General features: G+C 42.2%; 1 protein-coding gene and 1 pseudogene across 1 annotated transcript; both read right to left on the minus strand.

The window, feature by feature from the left end:
- Positions 1 to 2,642: 2,642 nt before the first annotated feature.
- On the minus strand, positions 2,643 to 13,317 carry LOC139422025 (tyrosine-protein kinase STYK1-like). Its single transcript, XM_071173170.1, has 10 exons — positions 13,018 to 13,317; positions 9,901 to 9,956; positions 9,527 to 9,712; positions 8,880 to 9,251; positions 8,139 to 8,320; positions 7,935 to 8,015; positions 6,008 to 6,216; positions 5,876 to 5,916; positions 5,606 to 5,702; positions 2,643 to 4,487 (listed from the first exon to the last, which is right to left on the minus strand). The coding sequence occupies exons 2-10, from the start codon at positions 9,953 to 9,955 to the stop codon at positions 4,295 to 4,297; spliced, it is 1,416 nt and encodes a 471-aa protein (XP_071029271.1). The 5' UTR covers position 9,956; positions 13,018 to 13,317; the 3' UTR covers positions 2,643 to 4,294.
- A 352-nt stretch (positions 13,318 to 13,669) lies between these two features.
- On the minus strand, positions 13,670 to 20,675 carry LOC139422037 (glutathione S-transferase kappa 1-like; annotated as a pseudogene).
- Positions 20,676 to 26,132: the final 5,457 nt, after the last annotated feature.

A 26,132-nucleotide genomic window follows, 5' to 3' on the forward strand; every position in this document is an offset into this window, starting at 1 on the left:
TTATTAGGAGAGGATGAAAACTAGAAATGTTTCAGCCCTCCGGGACCAGAATTACACTGAACAGAAATACAAACACAACATGTAAAATCTTGGTCCCATGTTTCATGAGCTGAAATAAAAGATCCCAGAAATGTTCTGTATGCACAAAAAGCTTATTTTTCTCAAATGTTGTACACAAATTTGTTTATATCCCTGTTAATGAGCATTTCTCCTTTGCCAAGATAATCCATCCATCTGACAGGTGTGGCATATCAAGAAGCTGATTAAACAGCATGGTCGTTACCCAGGTTTGCCTTGTGCTGGTTACTCCAAACGGTGCAGTTTTGTCACACAACAGAATGCCACAGACATCTCAAGTTTTGAGGGAGTATGCAATTGGCATGCTGACTGTAGGAATGTCCACCAGAGCTGTTAGCAAATAATGTCAATTGCTCTGCCATAAACAGCCTCCAATGTCGCTGTAGGCGAGCAGTTTGCTAATGTCAACATTGTGAACAGACTGTTCCATGGTGGTGGTGGGGTTATGGTATGAGCAAGCATAAACTATGAACAACAAACACAATTGCATTTTATCAATTGGCAATTTGAATGCACAAATATACAGCAATGAGATCCTGAGGCCCATTGTCAGGCCCATTTTTTTTAAAGGTATCTGTAACCAATAAATGCATATCTTTATTCCTTGTCAATTAACATCCATAAATTAGGGCCTAATGAATTTATTTATATTGACTAATTTCCTCATATGAACTGTTTTTGTTCAGTATAATTAGCCCTGACTCTATAGTGGTATTTCAATTACTTGTAGGGTTCTCACTGCGCAATGATACAATCATTCAAGGCCAAACTCTTGTAACACCTGGCTTGTAGAAAAGCATTAAGTAGAAGTAGAAACAAATGACAACAGAATTCAAAAGACAAAAACAGCCACTGGCACAGAGTACTCCTGACCAATTCAGATGAGAAAAAGCATCACTATGAAAGGTTTTAATTGACATTGGTAAACTTCTATCTTGATTCACATTGTGGAAAGTGTGCAAATGACGTGACTTCAGATGTGCTCATTTACAGTAGAACATCAACCACTGAACTCTGACCTTCCATATAGCTTGTACCAAATATCCCACTCAGGCCATTTACCATAGAACAAAAAATTGTCACAGTTCCAGTCTGCTTAAGGGTGGCACCATGGCATTAGCGGCTGAGTCTGGTCTTCTTCATTTCATTGATTGTTTATGAACCAGAAAAAAGGAGTGAGTGAGATTTTGCTTCCTCTTCCGGGAGGTTTCATGATCACATGACCTGACCAGAACAAACTGGAGGCGCAACCAGGGTCCTGAGTTTTTCCTGTTCACCTTACGTGGTCAGGAGAACTCTGGTCCTACTTATGAGACAGGCGTATTTAAAGCTAGAATCATTAGTTGCTACACACATTTTTGAAGTGTCACAAAACAACTTATAAACACCTTATAAATCTCTTATGAAGCCTGGTGTCTCCACCCATGTGTTCTTTCAGTCCCTCAAATCACAACAAAAATAATGATTTCTAGTCATATATTATTACTCCTATTACACAATCATTTTGAAGACAAGATTTGTAAACCTTCATAAACAGCAGTGATGGGCAACTCAAGTCCTCGGGAGCCGGAGTGGTGTCACTTTTCCCCATCCCCATCCCTAGTGATTAAACTAAATGCATTCTAAACTGAAGATCCTGATTAGTTGATTATTGGAGTCAGATACGTTAGCTGGGGCTAGGACACAAGTGTGGCACCAATCAGGCCCCTGAGGACTGGAGTTGCCCATCCCTGATATACAGTATATTCACTACCGTTCAAACGTTTGGGGTCACTTAGAAATGTCCTTGTTTTTTAAATAAAAAAATGTTTTTGTCCATTAAAAAAACATCAAATTGATCAGAAATACAGTGTAGACATTGTTAATATTGTAAATGACTATTGTAGATGGAAACGGCTGATTTCTAGTGGAATATCTACATAGGCGTACATAGGTCTATTATCAGCAACCATCACTACTCCTGTGTTCCAATGGCACGTTGTGGTAGCTGATCCAAGTTTATCCTTTTAAAAGGCTAATTGATCATTAGAAAACCCTTTTGCAATTATGTTAGCACAGCTGAAAACTGTTGTTCTGAAGCAATACAACTGGCCTTCTTTAGACTAGTTGAGTATCTGGAGCATCAGCATTTGTGGGTTTGTTTACAGGCTTAAAATGGCCAGATAAAAAAAACTGTCTTCTGAAACTCGTCAGTCTATTCTTGTTCTGAGAAATGAAGGCTATTCCATGCGAGAAATTGCCAAGAAACTGAAGATCGCATACAACGCTGTGAACTGCTCCCTTCACAAAACAGCACATACTGGTTCTAACCAGAATATAAAGAGGAGTGGGAGGCCCCGGTGCACAACTGAGCAAGAGGACAAGTACATTAGAGTGTCTAGTTTGAGAAACAGACGCATCACAAGTCCTCAACTGGCAGCTTCATTAAATAGTACCCACAAAACACCAGTCTCAACGTCAACAGTGAAGAGGCGACTCCGGGATGCTGGCCTTCTAAACAGAGTTGCAAAGAAAAAGTCATATCTCAGACTGGCCAATAAAATATTAAGATGGGCAAAGGACAGAGGAAGATTGGAAAAAAGTGACAGACAAATCTAAGTTTGAGGTGTTCAAATCACAAAGAAGAACATTTGTGAGATGCAGAAAAAATGAAAAGATGCTGGAGGAGTGCTTGATGCCATCTGTCAAGAATGGTGGAGGGAATGTGATGGTCTGGGGGTGCTTTGGTGGTGGTAAAGTGGGAGATTTGTACAGGGTAAAAGGGATCTTGAAGAAGGAAGACTATCACTCCATTTTGCAACGCCATGCCATACCCTGTGGATGGCGCTTAATTGGAGCCAATTTCCTCTTGCAACAGGACAATGACCCAAAGACCCTCCAAACTATGCAATAACTATTTAGGGAAGAAGCAGTCAGCTGGTATTCTGTCTATAATAGAGTGGCCTGCATAGTCACCGGATCTCAACCCTATTGAGCTGTTGTGGGAGCAGCTTGACCGTATGGTACATAAGAAGTGCCCATCAAGCCAATCCAAGTTGTGGGAGGTGCTTCAGGGAGCATAGGGTAAAATATTTTCAGATTGCCTCAACAAATTGACAACTAGAATGCCAAAGGTCTGCAAGGCTGCAAATGAAGGATTATTTGACGAAAGCAAAGTTTGAAGGACACAACTACCTGACCTGATGACTCCTTGCTGTCCCCAGTCCATCTGGCCGTGCTGCTGCTCCAGTTTCAACTGTTCTGCCTGCGGCTATGGAACCCTGACCTGTTCACCGGACCTGCTACCTTGTCCCAGACCTGCTGTTATAAACTCTCTAGAGACAGCAGGAGTGGTAGAGATACTCTTAATGATCGGCTATGAAAAGCCAACTGACATTTACTCCTGAGGTGCTGACCTGTTGCACCCTCTACAACCACTGTGATTATTATTATCTGACCCTGCTGAACATTTACAAACATTTGAACATCTTGGCCATGTTCTGTTATAATCTCCACCCGGCACAGCCAGAAGAGGACTGGCCACCCCTCATAGCCTGGTTCCTCTCTAGGTTACTTCCTAGGTTCTGGCCTTTCTGGGGAGTTTTTCCTAGCCACCATGCTTCTACACCTGCATTGCTTGCTGTTTGGGGTTTTAGGCTGGATTTCTGTACAGCACTTTGTGACATAAGCTGATGTAAGAAGGGCTTCATAAATAAATTTAAAAAATCATAAAAAATGAATTATTATTTATAACCCTGTCAAAGTCTTGACTATAATTCCTATTCATTTTGCAACTCATTTTATGTATGTTTTCATGGAAAACAAGGACGTTTCTTCGTGACCCCAAACTTTTGAACAGTAGAGTACATCAGTGGAGCCTGCTGAGGAGAGGACGGCTCATAATAATGGCTAGAATGGAGTGGAAGGGCTGGAATTGATTGAATGGAATGGTATCAAACAAATTAAATTGATACCATTCCATTCCCTCCATTCTGGCCATTATTATGAGCCGTCCTCCCCTCAGCAGCCTCTACTGGTATACACGATCAACTACAAACAATCAACTACAAAGTTGACTCAACGATTGTGTCTGTTCAACTATCTTAAGTCTATGGTACAAAGACATAAAGGGCAGAAGGAAATTCATATCTTTCTGGAATGAATGGAGGCATACATATATAAACATCCACCGTCGTCCCTCGGCATAGTGCATTTCGTTGGACGGCACAGCCGCCACTCAGAAAACAGTGTAGCTGTTGGACTCCCCATATCCAGCCTCTTGCAGGTACTGCTCGATGTTGATTGGCTCAGGCACCTTGAGGACTTTGTCGTTGGCACTCTTCTCTCCTGACTGGAGCTTGCGGTCAACCTCAGCCAATGTGGCGCGATCCTGCTCCTTCCATTGGCAGCAGGCCTTGATGATGGAGTACCTGTGAGAAGGGTGGGCGTGGTTAAGAGGGAATAGAGGTATATCTCAGTTATAAAGACAGAGGATAAAGAACATCGTATCTGTCTGTCCCATTATGGCGTCTGTGAGAGCATGGGCATGAACTAGTCAATTTTCTTCTTCTACTACTTCCATGAGTTGGTAAACAAACTGAAAGGCTGCACACTGCCACCTGGAGTGTGTTGTTTGAACAAGTATAAAGCCAAGGTTTGGGATTTACTGCCACCTGCAGTTACGGAATGTTTGCTCACAAGCACAGATGAAAGTAGAATTAATTTCTTCCTGGTACGGGACCTCCTATTTGTGCGTGCATAAATCCTTTTATGTGCTTAATCATTACTTACATATAGAATCCCTATTCATTTAATAGGATCTCTGTGGATCTAGTCGTCAAAATGTGTCAATGAACTTTTACAATGTATTACCTTTTATTGTGGCATGAACACAACCAGTCATGATGTTTTCATCTGATTGTCAAACAATCACTTCAAAGGGCTCCTTTACTAGGCTATCCAGGCACGTGAATCTGTTACACAAAACACCACAAAGTGTAATGACATAAGGCAAGAACTTATGCTTCCACTGCTGTCTGTACTCACCTCGGTGTCGGATACTCATCTCTGCCTTGCCAAATATTTGTGATCTCGTCGAACCACATCACATTTTGGCAATACCACCCGTTTCCAAGTCAGTTTCGCTCATTTGTCATGCCTCTGACATTTGTTAATGATAAAAAGAGGTGGAAGAGCCTACATTTTGTTTTAATTATTACTATATGCTCATTCGTGTTTTATCGGTACGGTGTACCCCAACTATTTATTTTGCCAGGACGCCGTACTGCCTTTCCCCTGCTCATAAGTATATTTCATTGGCCGATCCCTCCTGATCACCTGGATGGAATTATGTGACCTTTCCTTAACCCATAGGAAGTCCCACCCAGTTGACTACTTCAAAATTGTGAAATTCCTCAATGGTGCTGCCCACACTAAAACAGGCTTTTAGGAACTAGAGTCCTCTATCTATCTCTTTGGTATCAGTCTAAAGAAGCCCCCTCTCCTGGCAATAACGCAGTAATAATAGTGCTGTATAATGGATAGTTACAGTGAGTTGGAGCAGTTGGCTGGCTTTCTCAGTGTTTTCCCTCTCTGGTGAAACTGTAGAAGCTCGTTGACGGAGATATCTGAAAACGGAGCATCACCTGAGAGAGGGAGAAAGAGAGAAAGAGGGGAGAGAAGGAAAGGTTAATGACACAAATTAGAGATTGTAGCTCAGAGAAAGAAATTATATCAGAATAAATGAGAGTGGTTGTTATGTGTATCATTGGCCAAAAGGGGCACTCAAAATCAGAAGAATAGATTTCATGTAACTCACCCAAGGTTGCCATTTCAAACAACAAGATGCCAAACGACCAGCTAGTGAGAGAAAGACAAACATGTATCAGTGTATTTTGCATATCTTGAAAATTGATTGAAATGTCAGCATAGACTAAGTAGGGTAACTCACACGTCACTGCTATGATTGGCAGGCCTCCTAGCCAATAGCTCGGGGGCCTGCCATTTCTTCATGCCAGGAACTTCAGTCTGAGTAGCTCCCTGGGTATTCCTGGTGTAGACCCCGCCCAGTCCCCACAGCTTGGCCGTCAGCTCCCGGCTGACCAGTACGCTGTGAGCACGGACGTTGCCATGAAGAAGGTCTCGGCTGTGGAGGAACTCCTGATTGGATGACAGGGGATAACGTGAGGTCAAAGGTCAGAGGTTAAAGCTGTGGGACAGTGTCATATCTCAACATTCGTAAATTATTCCCTTTCATTCAATTAGTCTCTAAAGTCCACAGTGACTTTGTCCTCTTGTTTCCTTTCCCTCTTCTGTACAGAATACACAGGACAGGTGCAGTACACTGACATACAGGAAACCTACCATGGAATTCAGCTGACCAAATCAATGCAGAGAAAGAAAATACAAAAGCACAGGAACACACTGTGGAGAATATATAAGCACAGGAAGCCACTGTGGAAAATACATAAGCACAGGAAGCCACTGTGGAAAATACATAAGCACAGGAAGCCACTGTGGAAAATACATAAGCACAGGAAGCCACTGTGGAAAATACATAAGCACAGGAAGCCACTGTGGAAAATACATAAGCACAGGAAGCCACTGTGATAAATACATAAGCACAGGAAGCCACTGTGGAAAATACATAAGCACAGGAAGCCACTGTGGAAAATACATAAGCACAGAAAACCGTGGAAAATAAATAAGCACAGGGAGCCACTGTGGAAAATACATAAGCACAGAAAACCGTGGAAAATAAATAAGCACAGGAAGCCACTGTGGAAATTACATAAGCACAGGAACCCACTGGTGGAAAATACATAAGCACAGGAAGTCACTGTGGAAAATACATAAGCACAGGAAGCCACTGTGGAAAATACATAAACACAGGAAGCCACTGTGGAAAATACATGGGGCATGTTCATGGTTTGGTTTGAACATGGGGCATGTTCATGGTTTGGTTTGAACATGGGGCATGTTCATGGTTTGGTTTGAACATGGGGCATGTTCATGGTCTGATGGTTTGAACATGGGGCATGTTCATGGTTTGATGGTTTGAACATGGGGCATGTTCATGGTCTGATGGTTTGAACATGGGGCATGTTCATGGTTGAACATGGGGAATGTTCATGGTTTGAACATGGGGCATGTTCATGGTTTGAACATGGGGCATGTTCATGGTTTGAACATGGGGCATGTTCATGGTTTGGTTTGAACATGGGGCATGTTCATGGTTTGGTTTGAACATGGGAAATGTTCATGGTTGAACATGGGGAATGTTCATGCTTTGGTTTGAACATGGGGCATGTTCATGGTTTGGTTTGAACATGGGGCATGTTCATGGTTTGGTTTGAACATGGGGAATGTTCATGGTTTGAACATGGGGCATGTTCATGGTTTGGTTTGAACATGGGGCATGTTCATGGTTGAACATGGGGCATGTTCATGGTTTGGTTTGAACATGGGGCATGTTCATGGTTTGGTTTGAACATGGGAAATGTTCATGGTTGAACATGGGGAATGTTCATGCTTTGGTTTGAACATGGGGCATGTTCATGGTTTGGTTTGAACATGGGGCATGTTCATGGTTGAACATGGGGCATGTTCATGGTTGAACATGGGGCATGTTCATGGTTTGAACATGGGGCATGTTCATGGTTTGATGGTTTGAACATGGGGCATGTTCATGGTTTGGTTTGAACATGGGGCAGGTTCATGGTTTGATGGTTTGAACATGGGGCATGTTTATGGTTTGATGATGGGGGGTGTTCATGTTTTGTAAATGGGGCATGTTCATGGTTTAAACATGTTGATTTCTGTGACAGAAACATATGGCAGAAACACATTAAGCCAACATATTACCATAGTCTACTCACCAGAGCAGAGGCTACCTGTTTGGCCATGGTAAACATACGTCTCTCTGTGATCTCACATGGAGGGTCCCCGCCCACACCATCCTTACATAACACACAAAGAGAATCAATTTATACCCCAAAACATCCTTATCACAAACAGCTCTTAATTTTACTATAAATAATGGGCTAGTAGAGACAATGTCTCATCGGTAATGTGGTTCCTACCTGTCTGCACCGCCACAGGAAGCTGAGCAGATCTCTGTTCTCTAGCTCCTCAACAACGGTAACTAGGGGCACACGCAGAGAGACCACGCCCAAGAGCTCCGGCAGGAAGGGGTGTGGCCCCAGCTGGGACAAGAAGGAAGCAAAGCACAGGAAGTTGTGCCTCTCTGTGGCGCTCGCAGAGTCTGAGGGAGAGTAGGAGGAGAGGAAAATGAAATTGCCTGCCAACATGCTGTGCGAAAATGGCCTTCCAAAGCCTTTGATAAACAACTGCTATGGCTGAACATATTTTGTCTTTATCTCAAAGCCTTGAAGCAGATTTGCTGTACCAGTTGGTAATTACATTTCTGAAAGGGAGGTCAGAGAAACAGGTTGTAGAGAGACCAGTTTTACAAAGTAAACAGTTGCTGCAATTATGGTGGTGATTGTCTAACAATCCACAAGCACCAGCCACACCTATTGAAACTAGGGAAGAAACTGCCTAATGACGCTGTTCCCCCATTCAATGGCTCTTTACAGTGGCTGTTTCCTCACTTCTTGACCATGCTGGAAAATATTTAAGTAACATGCTTTCACCACAAATTCTACCTTACACTAATGTCAACCCTAACTTTAACCCTTACCCTAACCCTAAGTAGTTCTGACTATATCACCACTTTGGTATGCTAATACACTGCTTATAAGCCATTATTAAATAGCTTGTTTCAGTAGTAGCTGTTTTTCATCTCCTCCCACTCCTCTCACCGTTGAGCACTCGGAGCACAGCGTTCCTGTTGTCCATGCGGGCCCTGTAGAGAGAGACAGCCTTGTCAGAGCGCAGGGAGAAGGCTGCGGGCAGCGAGGCCACTAGGTTGAAGGACTCTGGCAGCCTCTGGCGAGGCAGCTCCCTGGGCTGGACCATAGGGGTGAAGGAAGGTGTGAAGGACTGGGGTGGGGGGCTGGATGGGGAGGATGGGGTAAAGGTCTTGGGTGGGGGGATAGGGGGGAGAGAGGGAGTCCTCACAGAGAAGGAGAGACAGTTTGAGGAGGGGTGGGAGTGAGTTGGGGAGAAGGTAGAGTAGGAGGGGGCATCGAGAGCAATAGTCTCATGTTCCAGGGGGTTGATACCCAGGGGAGCTGCGGAGTGGGAGGGAAGGATGAATAGAGAGAGGAGGGGGAGGACAAAGAGAGGAAGAGGTTATTACCTGATGTTTAGAAGTAGATAGCTACATTATAATAACAGGTTTGATTCTGTTCATTACTAGCCTGTGCAAATAGAATAAGCGCCTATGTTGTTGACATAGACAGAAACATACACACGCATTACCTCAAATTACCTACAGTGTTTCACTATGAAAACAGTCTTTCAAAGTCACATCCTTGAGCACAAATACACATACACACACACTGACCATCAATGCCGTGCAGTTGTCTCCTGGAGCGCTGTGATCTGGACGTGGCAACAGTGTTCTGTGGTCGGATGCGGTCCACCTTCTCAGGACAGTACCGTAGCAGGATGATGAAGACCAGCACGACCAGGAAGCTACCCAATAGGAGGATGGGCACGATGATCACTTCTTGCTCGTACACACTAATATCTGAGGAACAGACGTGAGCATTAAGACAACGAAGAGAGATAACTGTGTGTGTGTGTAGTGTGTGTGTGTGTGTGTGTGGTGTGTGTGTGTGTGTGTGTGTGTGTGTGTGTGTGTGTGTGTGTGTGTGTGTGTGTGTGTGTGTGTGTGTGTGTGTGTGTGTGTGTGTGTGTGGCGTGTGTAACACTTACTACAGATGGTGTCTCCCGGTTTACAGCGGGAGTCTGCTTCTGACATTGAAGACATTCTAACAACAAAGCAAGGCAAAGTGGGTTAAACATGAGGCCTTGTAGGTTACAACATTGTACAGTACCAGTCAAAAGTTTGGACACCTCCTCATTCAAGGGGTTTCCTTTATTTGACTATTTTCTACATTGTAGAATAATAGTGAAGACATCAAAACTATGAAATAACACAAAAAAGTGTTAAACAAATCAAAATATATTTTAAATTTGAGATTCTTCAATGTAGCCACCCTTTGCCTTGATGACAGCTTTGCACACCCTTGGCATTCTCTCAACCAGCTTCAAGAACAACAGTCCATCATCACTTTAAGACATGAAGGTCAGTCAATCCAGAAAAGATCAAGAACTTTGAAAGTTTCTTCAAGCTCACTGGTTACCATAGCAGCACCAACCGTAGCACGCGCTCCAGCAGGTATATCTCACTGGTCACCCCCAAAGCCAATTCTTCCTTTGGCCGCCTCTCCTTCCAGTTCTCTGCTGCCAATGACTGGAACGAACTGCAAAAATCTCTGAAGCTGGAGACTCATATCTCCCTCACTAGCTTTAAGCACCAGCTGTCAGAGCAGCTCACAGATCACTGCACCTGTACATAGCTCATCTGTAAATAGCCCATCCAATCTACCTCATCCCCATACTGTATTTATTTATTTATCTTGCTCCTTTGTACCCCAGTATCTCAACTTGCACATTCATCTTCTGCACGTCCTAACATTCCAGTATTTAATTGCTATATTGTAATTACTTTGCCAGGGCCTATTTATTGCCTTACCTCTCTTATCCTACCTCATTTGCACATGCTATATATAGATTTTTCAACTGTATTATTGATTGTATGTTTATTTATTTCATGTGTAACTCTGTGTTGTCGTATGTGTCAAACTGCTTTGCTTTATCTTGGCCAGGTCGCAGTTGCAAATGAGAACATGTTCTCAACTAGCCTACCTGGTTAAATAAAGGTCAAAAAATTTTTTTAAAGTGCAGTCGCAAAAACCATCTTGCGCTATGAGGAAACTGGCTCTCATGAGGACCCACACAGGAAAGGAAGACCCAGAGTTACCTCTGCTGCAGAGGACAAGTTCATTAGAGTTAACTGCACCTCCGATTGCAGCCCAAATAAATGCTTCACAAAGTTCAAGTAACAGACACATCTCAACATCAACTATTCAGAGGAGACTGCGTGAATCAGGCCTTCATGGTTGAATTTCTGCAAAGAAACCACTACTAAAGGACACCAAAAAGAAGAAGAGACTTGCTTGGGGCAAGAAATGCGAGCAATGGACATTAGACCGGTGGAAATCTGTCTTTTGAGGTATTTGGTTCTAACCTCTGTGTTTCTGTGAGATGCAGAGTAGGTGAACGGATGATCTCCGCATGTGTGGTTCCCACCATGAAGCATGGAGGAGATGTGATGGTGCTTTGCTGATGACACTGTCAGTGATTTATTTAGAATACAAGGCACACTTAACCAGTATGTGTACCACAGCATTCTGCAGCAATACATCATCCCATCTGGTTTGCACTTAGAGGGACTGTCATTTGTTTTTCAACAGGACAATGGCCCAACACACCTCCAGGCTGTGTAAGGGCTATTTAACCAAGAAAGAGAGTGATGGGAGTGCTGCATCAGATGACCTGGCCTCCACAATCACCCAACCTCAACCCAATTGAGATGGTTTGGGATGAGTTGGACCGCAGAGTGAAGGAAAAGCAGCCAACAAGTGCTCAACATGTGGGAACCCCTTCAAGACTGTTGGAAAAGCATTCCTCATGAAGCTGGTTGAGAGAATGCCTAGTGTGTGCAAAGCTATCACCAAAGCAAAGGGAGGCTACTTAGAAGAATCTCAAATATAAAATATATTTTGATTTGTTTAACAGTTTTTTGGTTACTACATGATTCCATAAGTGTTATTTCATAGTTTGGTGTCTTCACTTTTATTCTATAATGTAGAAAATAGTAAAAATAAATTCAAAACCTTGAATGAATAGGTGTGTCCAAACGTTTGACTGGTACTGTATGTCAAGAGATGACATTCAATCAGGTTTAAAACAAGGTTTCAGTGGCAGACAGCTCAGTGCCTGTGAGAGAAATATTCATGTAACACATCCTCTGTTTATTTTTTTCCCATGAGGAAAGGTCACACTTACACACATAACCTGCTTAAACATTAAAACACAAGAACGGATGAATCACATGAATGATGAACAACATCATCCTCACATGATGGCCAGTAATAGTGAGTTTCAGATCCTCTGTTTATAGTGGACTAACTTGATCAGATCCTGTGATGTGAATTAAGATTGAGATTATGATCACTTTATTCGTCAGGTGTACACAAAGTCCAACTGAAATTGGACTTCTGTTTTATCCCAACCACTCCCCCGAAAGACACACGAGACACATGTTTCACCTTGCAGGAACCTAGCAAGTACCCTCAGAGATTCCCACAATCAATCTGAGGTGTGCCTAGACACTAATACAACTTGTGATTATCATAGACACACACACAGTCACCTCCAATTTATTCAGAAATTGTACTAACTTAAAGGAAACCAATTGTACTAACTTAAAGGAATCAAATTCTCTCTTTGTCCTGTCAAGTCTTTCTATTCTGCTCTCTCAACCTCCACTCCCCATTTCACTCTCACATACACAGCTCATTGTAGCTGTGAATGCAAAATTATATGCCCAAACTTCACAAAAGGGCACAACCTGGTATAAAGCATCACGTTGCAGGACCAATGCACATCTGTACACATATGTGGCACAGCATCTGGGGTTTCTGCCTGGTTTGGCATTAACACATTACTACCGTTTTACTGCAGGCCAACTATGAAAATGTGTCTCCCAGTTACACAAGGAAACTAAATCTCCCTAATCACCTGTGTGTCAGTGCAGTGATTACTTAACTTGTCCGGCTGCATTTTTTCAACCAGGTAAAGCACAATGACACACACACAAATCGCTCTCTATCGCGTATATACAGTAATGGAACCAAGATCTAGTTCAGACAAATGATAAAACATTCACATAGACAAAGTAAACACACAGTGTAGTCATCTTACCTCTCTCCCTCTGTGTGCCTCAGACCTTGAGAAATAAACCTTAACAATCCAGTGATATAATCCTTGGCCCTTTCCGTCACAGAAACCAACACATTTCATACATTTTCCCTGTTCCGTCAGTGTGTGTAGTCCAGGGTTAGTGTCGTGGTTTCTCTCCCATTCTCTCTCCTCTCAGGGGGTTTGTCAGGCTCCAGGGATTACGGTTGTGCGGCTCTGTGTTTGTGTAAGTCACACGTTCAGTGTCGTCTCAACCCCGCCCTCATCACCTGCACTACAGCCATCTTTCTCTCCCACCGTTTCTCACTCCATTTCCTCCCTCATCCAGGGAGTCTATCGTAATATTAAACCAGTTTAGTGGACTTCTCTCTGTAGAAGTTATTTCCCTCCTTATTCTGTCTTGACCTGTCAAACTCTCGTTGTGTTTGCTAGCCCTTTGTCAACTATCTTTTGTCTGGGGAAACAGGTCCTTCCACCTCTTTCTGTCCTCTTCCTTTTGTGTCGCATATCTGGCATCTAATCTTCCTAAAGCCTTGCAAAGTCCTTACATGTAAATGTCAGGTTTCTTTGTGGCAGTAAAAGTGATTAGTGAAAAGACAGTCATCTATTTCAAAGAATACATTTCAGGCAGATTTAGAAAAACGACCATTTCAAATCATATCTATAGTATTTATTAATCTTAATGAATTCCATACATGACAGCCCCAGTTTCATGTTTCAAGTCACAGTTTGGCAGCTGCAGGCTGGGGTCCCATCCACTTCTCTCCTAGAAGACAGAAGGATACGATTGGATAAGGTCTGCGCTGAGGTGAATCTTGATGGGCTCAAAGAGATGATAGTAATGATATAGGAACCAAAATTCAAAACAATAGAATCTACCATATTTAGCAACCAGAACGCAATAATGATATTGACTGTCTTGTGTGTTTACATACCTGTTGATAGCTAAATCTATCAAAAGATTGTGAGGTGCATGACATAAAACGTGTACAATGACATGTGACGTATTACAATAAGATGTACAGTATTGATTGCAGTCCCGTGTAGATCAGTTGGTAGAGCATGGCGACAGGGTTGTGGGTTCCATTCCCACGGGGACCAGCACAAAAAGGTATTAAAATGTATGCACTCACTACTGTAAGTCACTCTGGATAAGAGCGTCTGCTAAATGACGTAAAATGCCAAATTGCTGTAAGTACAGTGCCTTGCGAAAGTATTCGGCCCCCTTGAACTTTGCGACCTTTTGCCACATTTCAGGCTTCAAACATAAAGATATAAAACTGTATTTTTTTGTGAAGAATCAACAACAAGTGGGACACAATCATGAAGTGGAACGACATTTATTGGATATTTCAAACTTTTTTAACAAATCAAAAACTGAAAAATTGGGCGTGCAAAATTATTCAGCCCCTTTACTTTCAGTGCAGCAAACTCTCTCCAGAAGTTCAGTGAGGATCTCTGAATGATCCAATGTTGACCTAAATGACTAATGATAAATACAATCCACCTGTGTGTAATCAAGTCTCCGTATAAATGCACCTGCACTGTGATAGTCTCAGAGGTCCGTTAAAAGCGCAGAGAGCATCATGAAGAACAAGGAACACACCAGGCAGGTCCGAGATACTGTTGTGAAGAAGTTTAAAGCCGGATTGGATACCAAAATATTTCCCAAGCTTTAAACATCCCAAGGAGCACTGTGCAAGCGATAATATTGAAATGGAAGGAGTATCAGACCACTGCAAATCTACCAAGACCTGGCCGTCCCTCTAAACTTTCAGTTCATACAAGGAGAAGACTGATCAGAGATGCAGCCAAGAGGCCTATGATCACTCTGGATGAACTGCAGAGATCTACAGCTGAGGTGGGAGACTCTGTCCATAGGACAACAATCAGTTGTATATTGCACAAATCTGGCCTTTATGGAAGAGTGGCAAGAAGAAAGCCATTTCTTAAAGATATCCATAAAAAGTGTCGTTTAAAGTTTGCCACAAGCCACCTGGGAGACACACCAAACATGTGGAAGAAGGTGCTCTGGTCAGATGAAACCAAAATTGAACTTTTTGGCAACAAAAGTTTGGCGTAAAAGCAACACAGCTGAACACACCATCCCCACTGTCAAACATGGTGGTGGTAGCATCATGGTTTGGGCCTGCTTTTCTTCAGCAGGGACAGGGAAGATGGTTAAAATTGATGGGAAGATGGATGGAGCCAAATACAGGACCATTCTGGAAGAAAACCTGATGGAGTCTGCAAAAGACCTGAGACTGGGACGGAGATTTGTCTTCCAACAAGACAATGATCCAAAACATAAAGCAAAATCTACAATGGAATGGTTCAAAAATAAACATATCCAGGTGTTAGAATGGCCAAGTCAAAGTCCAGACCTGAATCCAATCGAGAATCTGTGGAAAGAACTGAAAACTGCTGTTCACAAATGCTCTCCATCCAACCTCACTGAGCTCGAGCTGTTTTGCAAGGAGGAATGGGAAAACATTTCAGTCTCTCGATGTGCAAAACAGATAGAGACATACCCCAAGCGACTTACAGCTGTAATCGCAGCAAAAGGTGGCGCTACAAAGTATTAACTTAAGGGGGCTGAATAATTTTGCACGCCCAATTTTTCAGTTTTTGATTTGTTAAAAAAGTTTGAAATATCCAATAAATGTCGTTCCACTTCATGATTGTGTCCCACTTGTTGTTGATTCTTCACAAAAAAAATACAGTTTTATATCTTTATGTTTGAAGCCTGAAATGTGGCAAAAGGTCGCTAAGTTCAAGGGGGCCGAATACTTTCGCAAGGCACTGTATATAGCCTACAGTAATTGTTATCTTAAAGGTTGACTTTGGACACAAAACGGTCGAACTCCGCCCCTTTCTCAATTTGGGGTGTGACTTTGGTGGTTCGTCGATGTGTCATTCTGGTCATGCGCACCCCGTGACCGACGTAGCTAGTTCGTTAGCTAAGCTAGCCAGTAACTCCTCCAGTATGTGTTGACCTAATATCACAGGATTCGTTTTTGGACAGACGCTATAGAGATCGGTAAGAAATGGCACTTCTGTAGCTAAATATTGTATTCATCCAAATTGTATTTGTTTTTAAGCATTACATGCCCTGGTATAATGGTTAATTAATAAGTCATATTGGTTAAAGTCAATTCTATAATATGCTATTTGTGAATATTCTGGTGCAGCCAAAGTGGGAGTTTATGCAGGAACATGACATCTTATGATGCCAGAGGAAGTGTGGGCTCACCTATGCAGTGGGCAATGAGCTCAAACCGGTCAGAGCCAAAGAACACCTCCGCCTTTCCATTCACATGACACACAGCCAGAGGAAAACCAAAGGCCTGAATGAAAGAGTACAGAGACAAGGTGAGATAGCAAAATAAGTGAATGTACCGATGCTGATGGCTGCTATTATCATTAACAGCCATCTAAATGTATGGGGTGGGGTTGGTTGGGAGGGAACAGGGAGAGGAGGGGGAGACACTGACCCTATGGTCCAGTGCTTCCTGGGTGAATCTCTTCAGCTTGTCTTTGATTTCCTTAGAGGTGGACAGTTTCAGCAGCTCTTCCACCTCACAGGCTGAGAGCCCCGCCTTCATGGCTGCCTGGAAAAAAACATGAATCACATTAAACAAACAACCTGCAATGTAACTCCGTCACGCCACCATCTAACCAGACCCAATCTCAAAATGCTCTACGAGGATTATGCCCTCCACTAGTGCAACTCCATTAGTGTTGGGAGATAGCACTTATTTAACAGATATTATATGAAAGGCACGTGACCAACACTAGACAGATGAATGGAGAGAAACCTTGAACTCAAGCTACAGCGACTGAGTACTTCCTGGTACCTCAGAGAGTGATGCAGGCTGGGTAATGTCTTTGTCTTGGCTCCAGATCCTCATCCACAGCTCCCGTGACACCTGCTCTACCTGCTTATCTCCTCCCACCTCCCTCTCCTGTACCGCCGCCACAAAGCGCATGGCAGACAGCGAGCCTGGGACAGATAAATAGTGGGGCAAAAAAGTATTTAGTCAGCCACCAATTGTGCAAGTTCTCCCACTTAAAAAGATGAGAAAGGCCTGTAATTTTCATCATAGGTACACTTCAACTATGACAGACAAAATGAGAAAAAAAACATCCAGAAAATCACATTGTAGGATTTTTAATGAATTTATTGGCGAATTATGGTGGAAAATAAGTATTTGGTCACCTACAAAAAAGCAAGATTTCTGGCTCTCACAGACCTGTAACGTCTTCTTTAAGAGGCTCCTCTGTCCTCCACTCGTTACCTGTATTAATGGCACCTGTTTGAACTTGTTATCAGTATAAAAGACACCTGTCCACAACCTCAAACAGTCACACTCCAAACTCCACTATGGCCAAGACCAAAGAGCTGTCAAAGGACACCAGAAACAAAATTGTAGACCTGCACCAGGCTGGGAAGACTGAATCTGCAATAGGTAAGCAGCTTGGTTTGAAGAAATCAACTGTGGGAGCAATTATTAGGAAATGGAAGACATACAAGACCACTGATAATCTCCCTCGATCTGGGGCTCCACGCAAGATCTCACCGCGTGGGGTCAAAATGATCACAAGAACGGTGAGCAAAAATCCCAAAACCACATGGGGGGACCTAGTGAATGACCTGCAGAGAGCTGGGGCCAAAGTAACAAAGCCTACCATCAGTAACACACTACGCTGCCAGGGACTCAAATCCTGCAGTGCCAGACGTGTCCCCCTGCTTAAGCCAGTACATGTCCAGGCCCGTCTGAAGTTTGCTAGAGAGCATTTGGATGATCCAGAAGAAGATTGGGAGAATGTCATATGGTCAGATGAAACCAAAATATAACTTTTTGGTAATAAACTCAACTCGTCGTGTTTGGAGGACAAAGAATGCTGAGTTGCATCCAAAGAACACCATACCTACTGTGAAGCATGGGTGTGGAAACATCATGCTTCGGGGCTGTTTTTATGCAACGGGAACCAGGACGACTGATCCGTGTAAAGGAAAGAATGAATGGGGCCATGTATTGTGAGATTGAGTGAAAACCTCCTTCCATCAGCAAGGGCATTGAAGATGAAATGTGGCTAGGTCTTTCAGCATGACAATGATCCCAAACACACCGCACGGGCAACGAAGGAGTGGCTTCGTAAGAAGCATTAAGGTCCTGGAGTGGCCTAGCCAGTCTCCAGATCTCAACCCCACAGAAAATCTTTCGAGGGAGTTGAAAGTCCGTGTTGCCCAGCAACAGCCCCAAAACATCACTGCTCTAGAGGAGATCTGCATGGAGGAATGGGCCAAAATACCAGCAACAGTGTGTGAAAACCTTGTGAAGACTTACAGAAAACGTTTGACCTCTGTCATTGCCAACAGAGGGTATATAACAAAGTATTGAGATAAACTTTTGTTATTGACCAAATACTTATTTTCCACCATAATTTGCAAATAAATTCATTAAAAATCCTACAATGTGATTTTCTGGATTTGTTTTCTCATTTTGTCTGTCATAGTTGAAGTGTACCTATGATGACAATTACAGGCCTCTCTCATCTTTTTAAGTGGGAGAACTTGCACAATTGGTGGCTGACTAAATACTAAATACATGGTTGCAAGAGAAAAATGTGGTGACTGAGGTCAGCAAGGAGTTTATTTTACATGACAGCAAGGCACAAAAAGGCTAAGAGAGGCTATACAGAGCAGTGTATTAGAACAGGCATGTTGACAGCACAGACGTTTTTCCCCTTGAGTGTCCCCAACAGACAGCAGTACTCAGTGGAATGTTACAGGGAGGGACCTGACAGGACCAGCTACCAAATCTTGGCCTACTGCATTGAGGCCTAGACCTGTTAAAGATGCTGTTCCATCTATATTAGGAAACCGTCATTGATCTTTAAGATACGTTCTATATAAGAAACAGTACTGGCATATTAATGCTGTTCCCACCCATGTGTACCCTGAATATATATCCAATAGCGTTGTCATAAGCTTGGCAAAATAGGCTACCGGCAAATTTACATAAAGGACATGCAGAGGGGGTGCACCTTTTTCAAACATGGCCTCAAAGGGGTCAGCAGGGGGACTGATGGGGACCTGGAAGTACTGGGCTAGACGGTGCAGGTCTGTGGTCATATACAGGAACTTGTTTGGGACCAGACCTGGGGGCTTATTACCTGGAATATAGGATAAAAGTACATACTTTATGTCACAATGCAGATGCCTCATCATAATGACAATAGCTGACTGACAACATGTGCAATGTAAACATAACAATCCATCCATAGCCTATTGTGAAGCCTGGTTTGTGTAATGTTGATCTTAGCTACTTACCTGATCCTTGCATGATGCCACCCAAGAACGCAGGACGTAGTTAAGGTCAATGTTCCAAACATTTCTGTAACGGCACATGACCTAAGGATACATGCATGCACAATGATCAGTCAATGCATATAACTCTAAGTCTGAAATTTAACAATGTACAATCTAAAGCCGAGGTGCCCATCCCTCTTCCTAGAGATCTACTGTCCTGTAGGTTTTCAGTCCAACCCTAATTTAGCATACCTGATTCAGCAGCTAATTAGTAGAATCAGGTGTGTTAAATTAGGGTTGGACTGAAAACCAACAGGATAGTAGATCTCCAGGAAGAGGGTTGGGCCCTGATCTAAAGACACTAACCTCAAAGCCAAGCCATGAGTAGGGAGAGACCACGTCATAAAACAGTTCAATCACTTTCCTAGAACTTGCCATCTGAAGGATTTTTTTTGTATTATTGCAACAATAATAGCAATATTACACATCAATACAGGGACATTCTTGTGAATACAATGAAAAAAAAAGAAATAATAGAACACCAGGCAAACCCCCCCGAAAAAAATATAATTCAGGACATCATTAATGTGTGGATACAGTAATATCCGTGTAACATTGTTATCGCACTGCAAGTAAAAACGTTCCTGTAGCCAAAATATTTAGCTAGTTGTAACATCCGTGTAACATTGTTATCGCACTGCAAGTAAAAACGTTCCTGTAGCCAAAATATTTAGCTAGTTGTAACATCCGTGTAACATTGTTATTGCAAGTAAAAACATTTCTGTAGCCACAAACACTTAGTTATAACGTTATTTTGTGGGGTAAATTAATACGTTCTATTTTACGTCATTGTTAATTATGTGCAGGTTACCTTTGACCACCAGCTAGATGTCCGTCTGTCAAAGAAAAAAATGTCAAAGTTCAACCATTGAAAACAATCAAATGCACTTTGAACTCTGAATGTTTTCAAGTTTAGAAATGTGTACATATGCACCAAACGATCATTCAAATTACCCATGCAAAAGTCAAACAAGCTGTTAACTTTGTTCTTTCGTTGTGTATTTCAAGGATACATGTAAACTAACAATAAAGACACTAATTTGGATTTAGCTGCAGTCTAGCGCGCAGTGCTTCTGGGTCATTGTTAGATGGGATACATTGTGTTAAATTACGTTAAATAAATTAGTTTTACTAGCTAATCCTTTTCATAACCTTAACCTAATTATCATAACCTGCTACGTTAATTATCATAACCTGCTGCGAAAAGTAAAGTATAGTCAATTGTGACATAAACTGTACTCCGTCTAGTCAAAACCGTGTTTGTTTACTTTATACATTCTTCTTCAAATTTTATTGGCGAATCGCAACCAACTGATATGTGCATACACTGCCACCTACTGCCCTCGAGTGTGATACCGGTCACGACCTACCGTACCTGTACCACTAGACATTCTTCTACCGCTTTGCTCGTTTTGATACAAAAACACTGCCCTAGTTTGCAGCCATCCACTAAAAATATAAAGCGCAACATGTAAAGTGCTGGTCCTGTGTTTCATGAGCTGAAATAAAAGATCTCAGAAATGTTTCATACAAAAAAAAGAGCTTATTTCTCTAAACTGTTGTGCACACATTTGTTTACATCTGTGTTAGTGAGCATTTTATCCTTTGTCAAGATAATCCATCCACTTATCTCAGTTGCTAGCTGTGCCACTAGAGATCCTGGTTCGAGTCCAGGCTCTGTTGCAGCCGTCCGCGACTGGGAGACCCATGGGGCGGCACACAATTGGCCCAGCATCATTCGGGTTAGGGGGGGTTTGGCCGGCTGGGATGTACTTGTCCCATCGCGCTCTAGCGACTCCTGTGGCGGGCCGGGCGCATGCACGCTGACACGGTTGCCAGGTGCACGGTGTTTCCTCCAACACATTGGTGTGGCTGGCACCGGGTTAAGTGGGCATTGTGTCAAGAAGCACTGCGACTTGGTTGGGTCGTGTTTCGGAGGATGCATGGCTCTCGACCACCTCTCACAGGAGTTGCAATGATGCGACAAGACTGGAGCTACCAATTGGATACCACGAAATTGGGGAGAAGACAGAATTTCTGTCTGAAACACTCATTCTGATTGACTGGGCCTGGCCCTCCAGTTATTGGGCCTGGCTCCCAAGTGGGTGGGCCTATGCCCTCCCAAGCCCACCCATGGCTGCGCCCCTGCCCAGTAATGAAATCTACAGATTAAGGCCTAATTCATTTATTTCAATTCACTGATTTCCTTATTATTTTTCTTAAAACTACATTGTTGGTTAAGGGCTTGTAAGTAAGAATTTCACGATAAGGTGCATTCAACGCATGTGACAAATCAATTTTGATTTGATTTTATGTACTAAAGTTGATTTCATCCACACTTGCGTTAGTCCCTCACGTGGTGATTGGCATTTATGCTGTGACAATGAAAGGGCAGAAGACAGACCTGCAGTAGGTTTTAGCAGGGACGTTGGGTAGGATGACCTGATTTGTAACTATGAAAATCCTTTTGTCAAACAGATTGCGAACCCAAAAGAGTACATTTCATTCTAGAGGGGATACAAAAAAATATAAAATAGTTTGGGTAGAGTGTAGGGGCAGATTTATGTAATATTTTCTTCAGGAGATTTTATTAGCTATTTACTTTATTTAGTCTGATTAGTGGAACAATTCTGATTCTTAACAATGGGCTAAAATATAGGGTAATTACTGTGCTTGTCAACAAGAACACTACTGTCACCCCCCACACGTATTTTAGTATTCCACTTCTTTCCAGTTTGGCCAGCGCAATCTCATATCTGAAATTTGATATGCCTACTTGTATCTTTGAATATTAATTATATGAGGCTATGTATTTTTGCCAGTCATGGACAGTTTTGAATAAGTCATACATTGCATTGGATATTATATGCTCCAGGAATCAAATATCATTTTTAACATTTTATTATTGTGCACATGCTAGGCAGAGATGGTAAGTGGACTCACAACTCATAAACACATCACATAATGTCTATGTAGAGTAAAATGATGGCAAGGATCTTCAACTAGTTGTCATAAACCACCTGAATACTGATCTTCAACTAGTTGTCATAAACCACCTGAATACAGATCTTCAACTAGTTGTCATAAACCACCTGAATACTGATCTTCAACTAGTTGTCATAAACCACATGAATACTGATCTTCAACTAGTTGTCATAAACCACCTGAATATTGATCTTCAAATAGTTGTCATAAACCACCTGAATATTGATCTTCAACTAGTTGTCATAAACCACCTGAATATTGATCTTCAACTAGTTGTCATAAACCACCTGAATACTGATCTTCAACTAGTAGTCATAAACCACCTGAATATTGATCTTCAACTAGTTGTCATAAACCACCTGAATACTGATCTTCAACTAGTTGTCATAAACCACCTGAATACTGATCTTCAACTAGTTGTCATAAACCACCTGAATACTGATCTTCAACTAGTTGTCATAAACCACCTGAATACTGATCTTCAACTAGTTGTCATAAACCACCTGAATATTGATCTTCAACTAGTTGTCATAAACCACCTGAATATTGATCTTCAACTAGTTGTCATAAACCACCTGAATATTGATCTTCAACTAGTTGTCATAAACCACCTGAATATTGATCTTCAACTAGTTGTCATAAACCACCTGAATACTGATCTTCAACTAGTTGTCATAAACCACCTGAATATTGATCTTCAACTAGTAGTCATAAACCACCTGAATATTGATCTTCATTCGATTTTTCTTGAAGGTTGGGTCATCTTGAAAAATGCGATGTTACAACAAGAACATTTTCAAACACCCAGCACTTGGTGAACATAGATCTGGGTGGCCAACCCTCCTGGAGAGGATTTTCTTCCACCAACATTTTAAAGAGATTGATCCCAAATGACAAAATATGAAATGTTTGTCTCCTTACCTTCAAAGCAGTCTATGGACAAGCAGACTCCAATCTATGATTTGGTGACCCACTGCCATCAACCATTGATATTAACATTTCCTGTGTAGAGCCTTGTTGTAGTGCTAACACTTCCGGGCACATGTCTCATAACTTTCCACCTGAGAACAGGGATCAATCCCGGCTTCCAACCTTTCCACTGTTTATAACACTTGCCTGTCTCCCCATCTCATTTCATTACTGTTTGAAAAAAGTGTCAAACCACCTAAAAAAAACATTTAAAAACATATTAGCATACTTTACATATCATACCCAAAAGTAGCAAAGTAGTCAAATTTGGAGTGTTAATTTAATGTTCAAAGCATCCTGAATAAACCTAATTGTACACCTTGGTAATAGGCCTAAGCCATGTCAAAATACATAGAATTTCAGGAAATTCGCTTTAAAACAGTAAACTCCTAGTCTTCCGTCTATGGATTGGCCAGGGGGCAATGAAATTCACATAGCAAATCTCACTCCAAACTTTCTTCAAAAGTTGGCAGCCCTGAATTATTACAATGCTCTGAAATAGTAAAATAGTAATAATTATTGCATGATTTCATTATCAAACCTTTACTACAATGATGTACATATATTAACAGTGAAAATATTCTAAAATAATATATTTGTATTACCTGTTATGAAAGTATACATTTTGACATCTTATTTTATATTTTGTATTCGGAAAGTATTCAAACCCCTTGACTTTTTCAACATTTTATTACATTACAGCCCTATTCTAAAATGGATGAAATATTTTTTCCCCTCCTCAATCTAAGCACAATACCCCATGATGATAAAGTGAAAACAGGTTTTTAGAAATACCTTATTTGCATATTCAGACCCTTCGCTATGAGAATTGAGCTCAAATGTATCCTGTTTCCATTGATCTTCCTTAATGTTTTTTACAACTTGATTGGAGTCCACCTGTGGTAAATTCAATTGATTGGGCATGATTTGGAAAGGCAAGACAAATATAAGGTCCCACAGTTGAAAGTGCATGTTAGAGCAAAAACCAAGCCGCGAGGTCAAAGGAATTGTCCGTATAGCTCCGAGACAGGATTGTGTCGAGGCACAGATCTGGGGAAGGGTACCAAAACATTTCTGCAGCATTGAAGGTCCCCCAAGAACACAGTGACCTCCATAATTCTTAAATGGAAGAAGTTTGGAACCACTAAGACTCTTCCTAGAGCTGGCTGCCTGGCCAAACTGAGCAATCAGTGGAGAAGGGCTTTGGTCATGGAGATGACCAAGAAACCGATGGTCACTGACAGACCTCCAGAGCCTCTGTGGAGATGGGAGAACCTTCCAGAAGGACAACCGTCTCTGCAGCACTCCACCAATCAGGCCTTTGTGGTAGAGTGGCCAGACGGAAGCAACTCCTCAATAAAAACCACATGACAGCCCGCTTGGAGTTTGCCAAAAGGCACATAAAGGATTCTCAGACCATGACAAAACAAGATTCTCTGGTCTGATGAAACCAATATTGAACCATTTGGCCTGAATGCCAAGCGTCACATCTGGAGGAAACCTGGCACACTCCCTACGGTGAAGCATGGTGGTGCCAGCATCATGCTGTGGGGATGGTTTTTGGTGGCAGGGACTAGGAGACTAGTCAGGATCGAGGCAAAGATGAACAGAGCAAAGTACAGAGAGATCCTTGATGAAAACCTGCTCCAGAGCACTCAGGACTGGGGTGAAAGTACACCTTCCAACAGGACAAATACCCTAAGCACACAGCCAAGACAATGTGGGAGTGGCTTCGGGACAAGTCTCTGAATGTCCTTGCGTTGCCCAGCCAAAGCCCGGACTTGAACCCGATCGAACATCTCTGGAGAGACCCGAAAATAGCTGTGCAGTGACTGGTCAAGAACTACAGGAAACGTATGATCTCTGTAATTGCAAACAAAGGTTTCTGTACCAAATATTACGTTCTGCTTTTCTGATGTATCAAATACTTATGTCATGCAATAAAAGGCAAATTAATTACTTAAAAATCATACAATGTGATTTTCTGGATTTTTGTTTTAGATTCCGTCTCTCACAGTTGAAGTGTACCTATGATAAAAATGACAGACCTCTACATGCTTTGTAAGTAGGAAAACCTGCAAAATCGGCTTGTTCTCCCCACTGTATGTGTATATGTATATGGATATATATATTTACCCGAAAAAATATATGGGGGATTGGAAATGATGCAGACAATTACATTGATGGAAGCAACAATCTTTCTGCAATATTAAGCTGATCCACCCCTTAGAAAAAATAAATAAATACAATAAAATAAATAAAATAAATAAAATAAATAAAATAAAATAAAATAAAAGTGTCTCCACTGACATTTTCAACCTCTTCCTGGCCGAGTCTGTAATACCAACATATTTTAAGCAGACCATAGTGCCTGTGCCCAAGAACACTATGATAACCTGCCTAAATGACTACCGACCCTGAGCACTCACGTCTGTAGCAATGAAGTGCTTTGAAAGGCTGGTCATGGCTCACATCAACACCATTATCCCAGAAACCCTAGACCCGCATACCGCACCAACAGATCCACAGATGATGCAATCTCTATTGCACTCCACACTGCCCTTTCCCACCTGGACAAAAGGAACACCTATGTGAGAATGCTATTCATTGACTACAGCTCAGCGTTCAACACCATGGTGCCCTGAAAGCTCATCAATAAGCTAAGGACCCTGGGACTAAACACCTCCCTCTGCAACTGGATCCTGGACTTCCTGACGGGCAGCCCCAGGTGGTAAGTGTAGGTAACAAAACAACACATCCGCCACGCTGATCCTCAACACAGGGGCCC

Source organism: Oncorhynchus clarkii, chromosome 2, assembly GCF_045791955.1.
Source record: "Oncorhynchus clarkii lewisi isolate Uvic-CL-2024 chromosome 2, UVic_Ocla_1.0, whole genome shotgun sequence".
Classification (NCBI taxonomy): Eukaryota; Metazoa; Chordata; class Actinopteri; order Salmoniformes; family Salmonidae; genus Oncorhynchus; species Oncorhynchus clarkii.

Coding starts and splice junctions, on each gene's coding strand:
- LOC139422025 (XM_071173170.1), bottom strand. CDS start 9,955: ATGTCTTCAATGTCAGAAGCAGACTCCCGCTGTAAACCGGGAGACACC. Junction 9,252..9,526: donor ACAACTGCACGGCATTGATG/GTCAGTGTGTGT, acceptor CCCACTCCGCAG/CTCCCCTGGGTATCAACCCC. Junction 4,488..5,605: donor GCCAACTGCTCCAACTCACT/GTAACTATCCAT, acceptor CCCTTCTCACAG/GTACTCCATCATCAAGGCCT.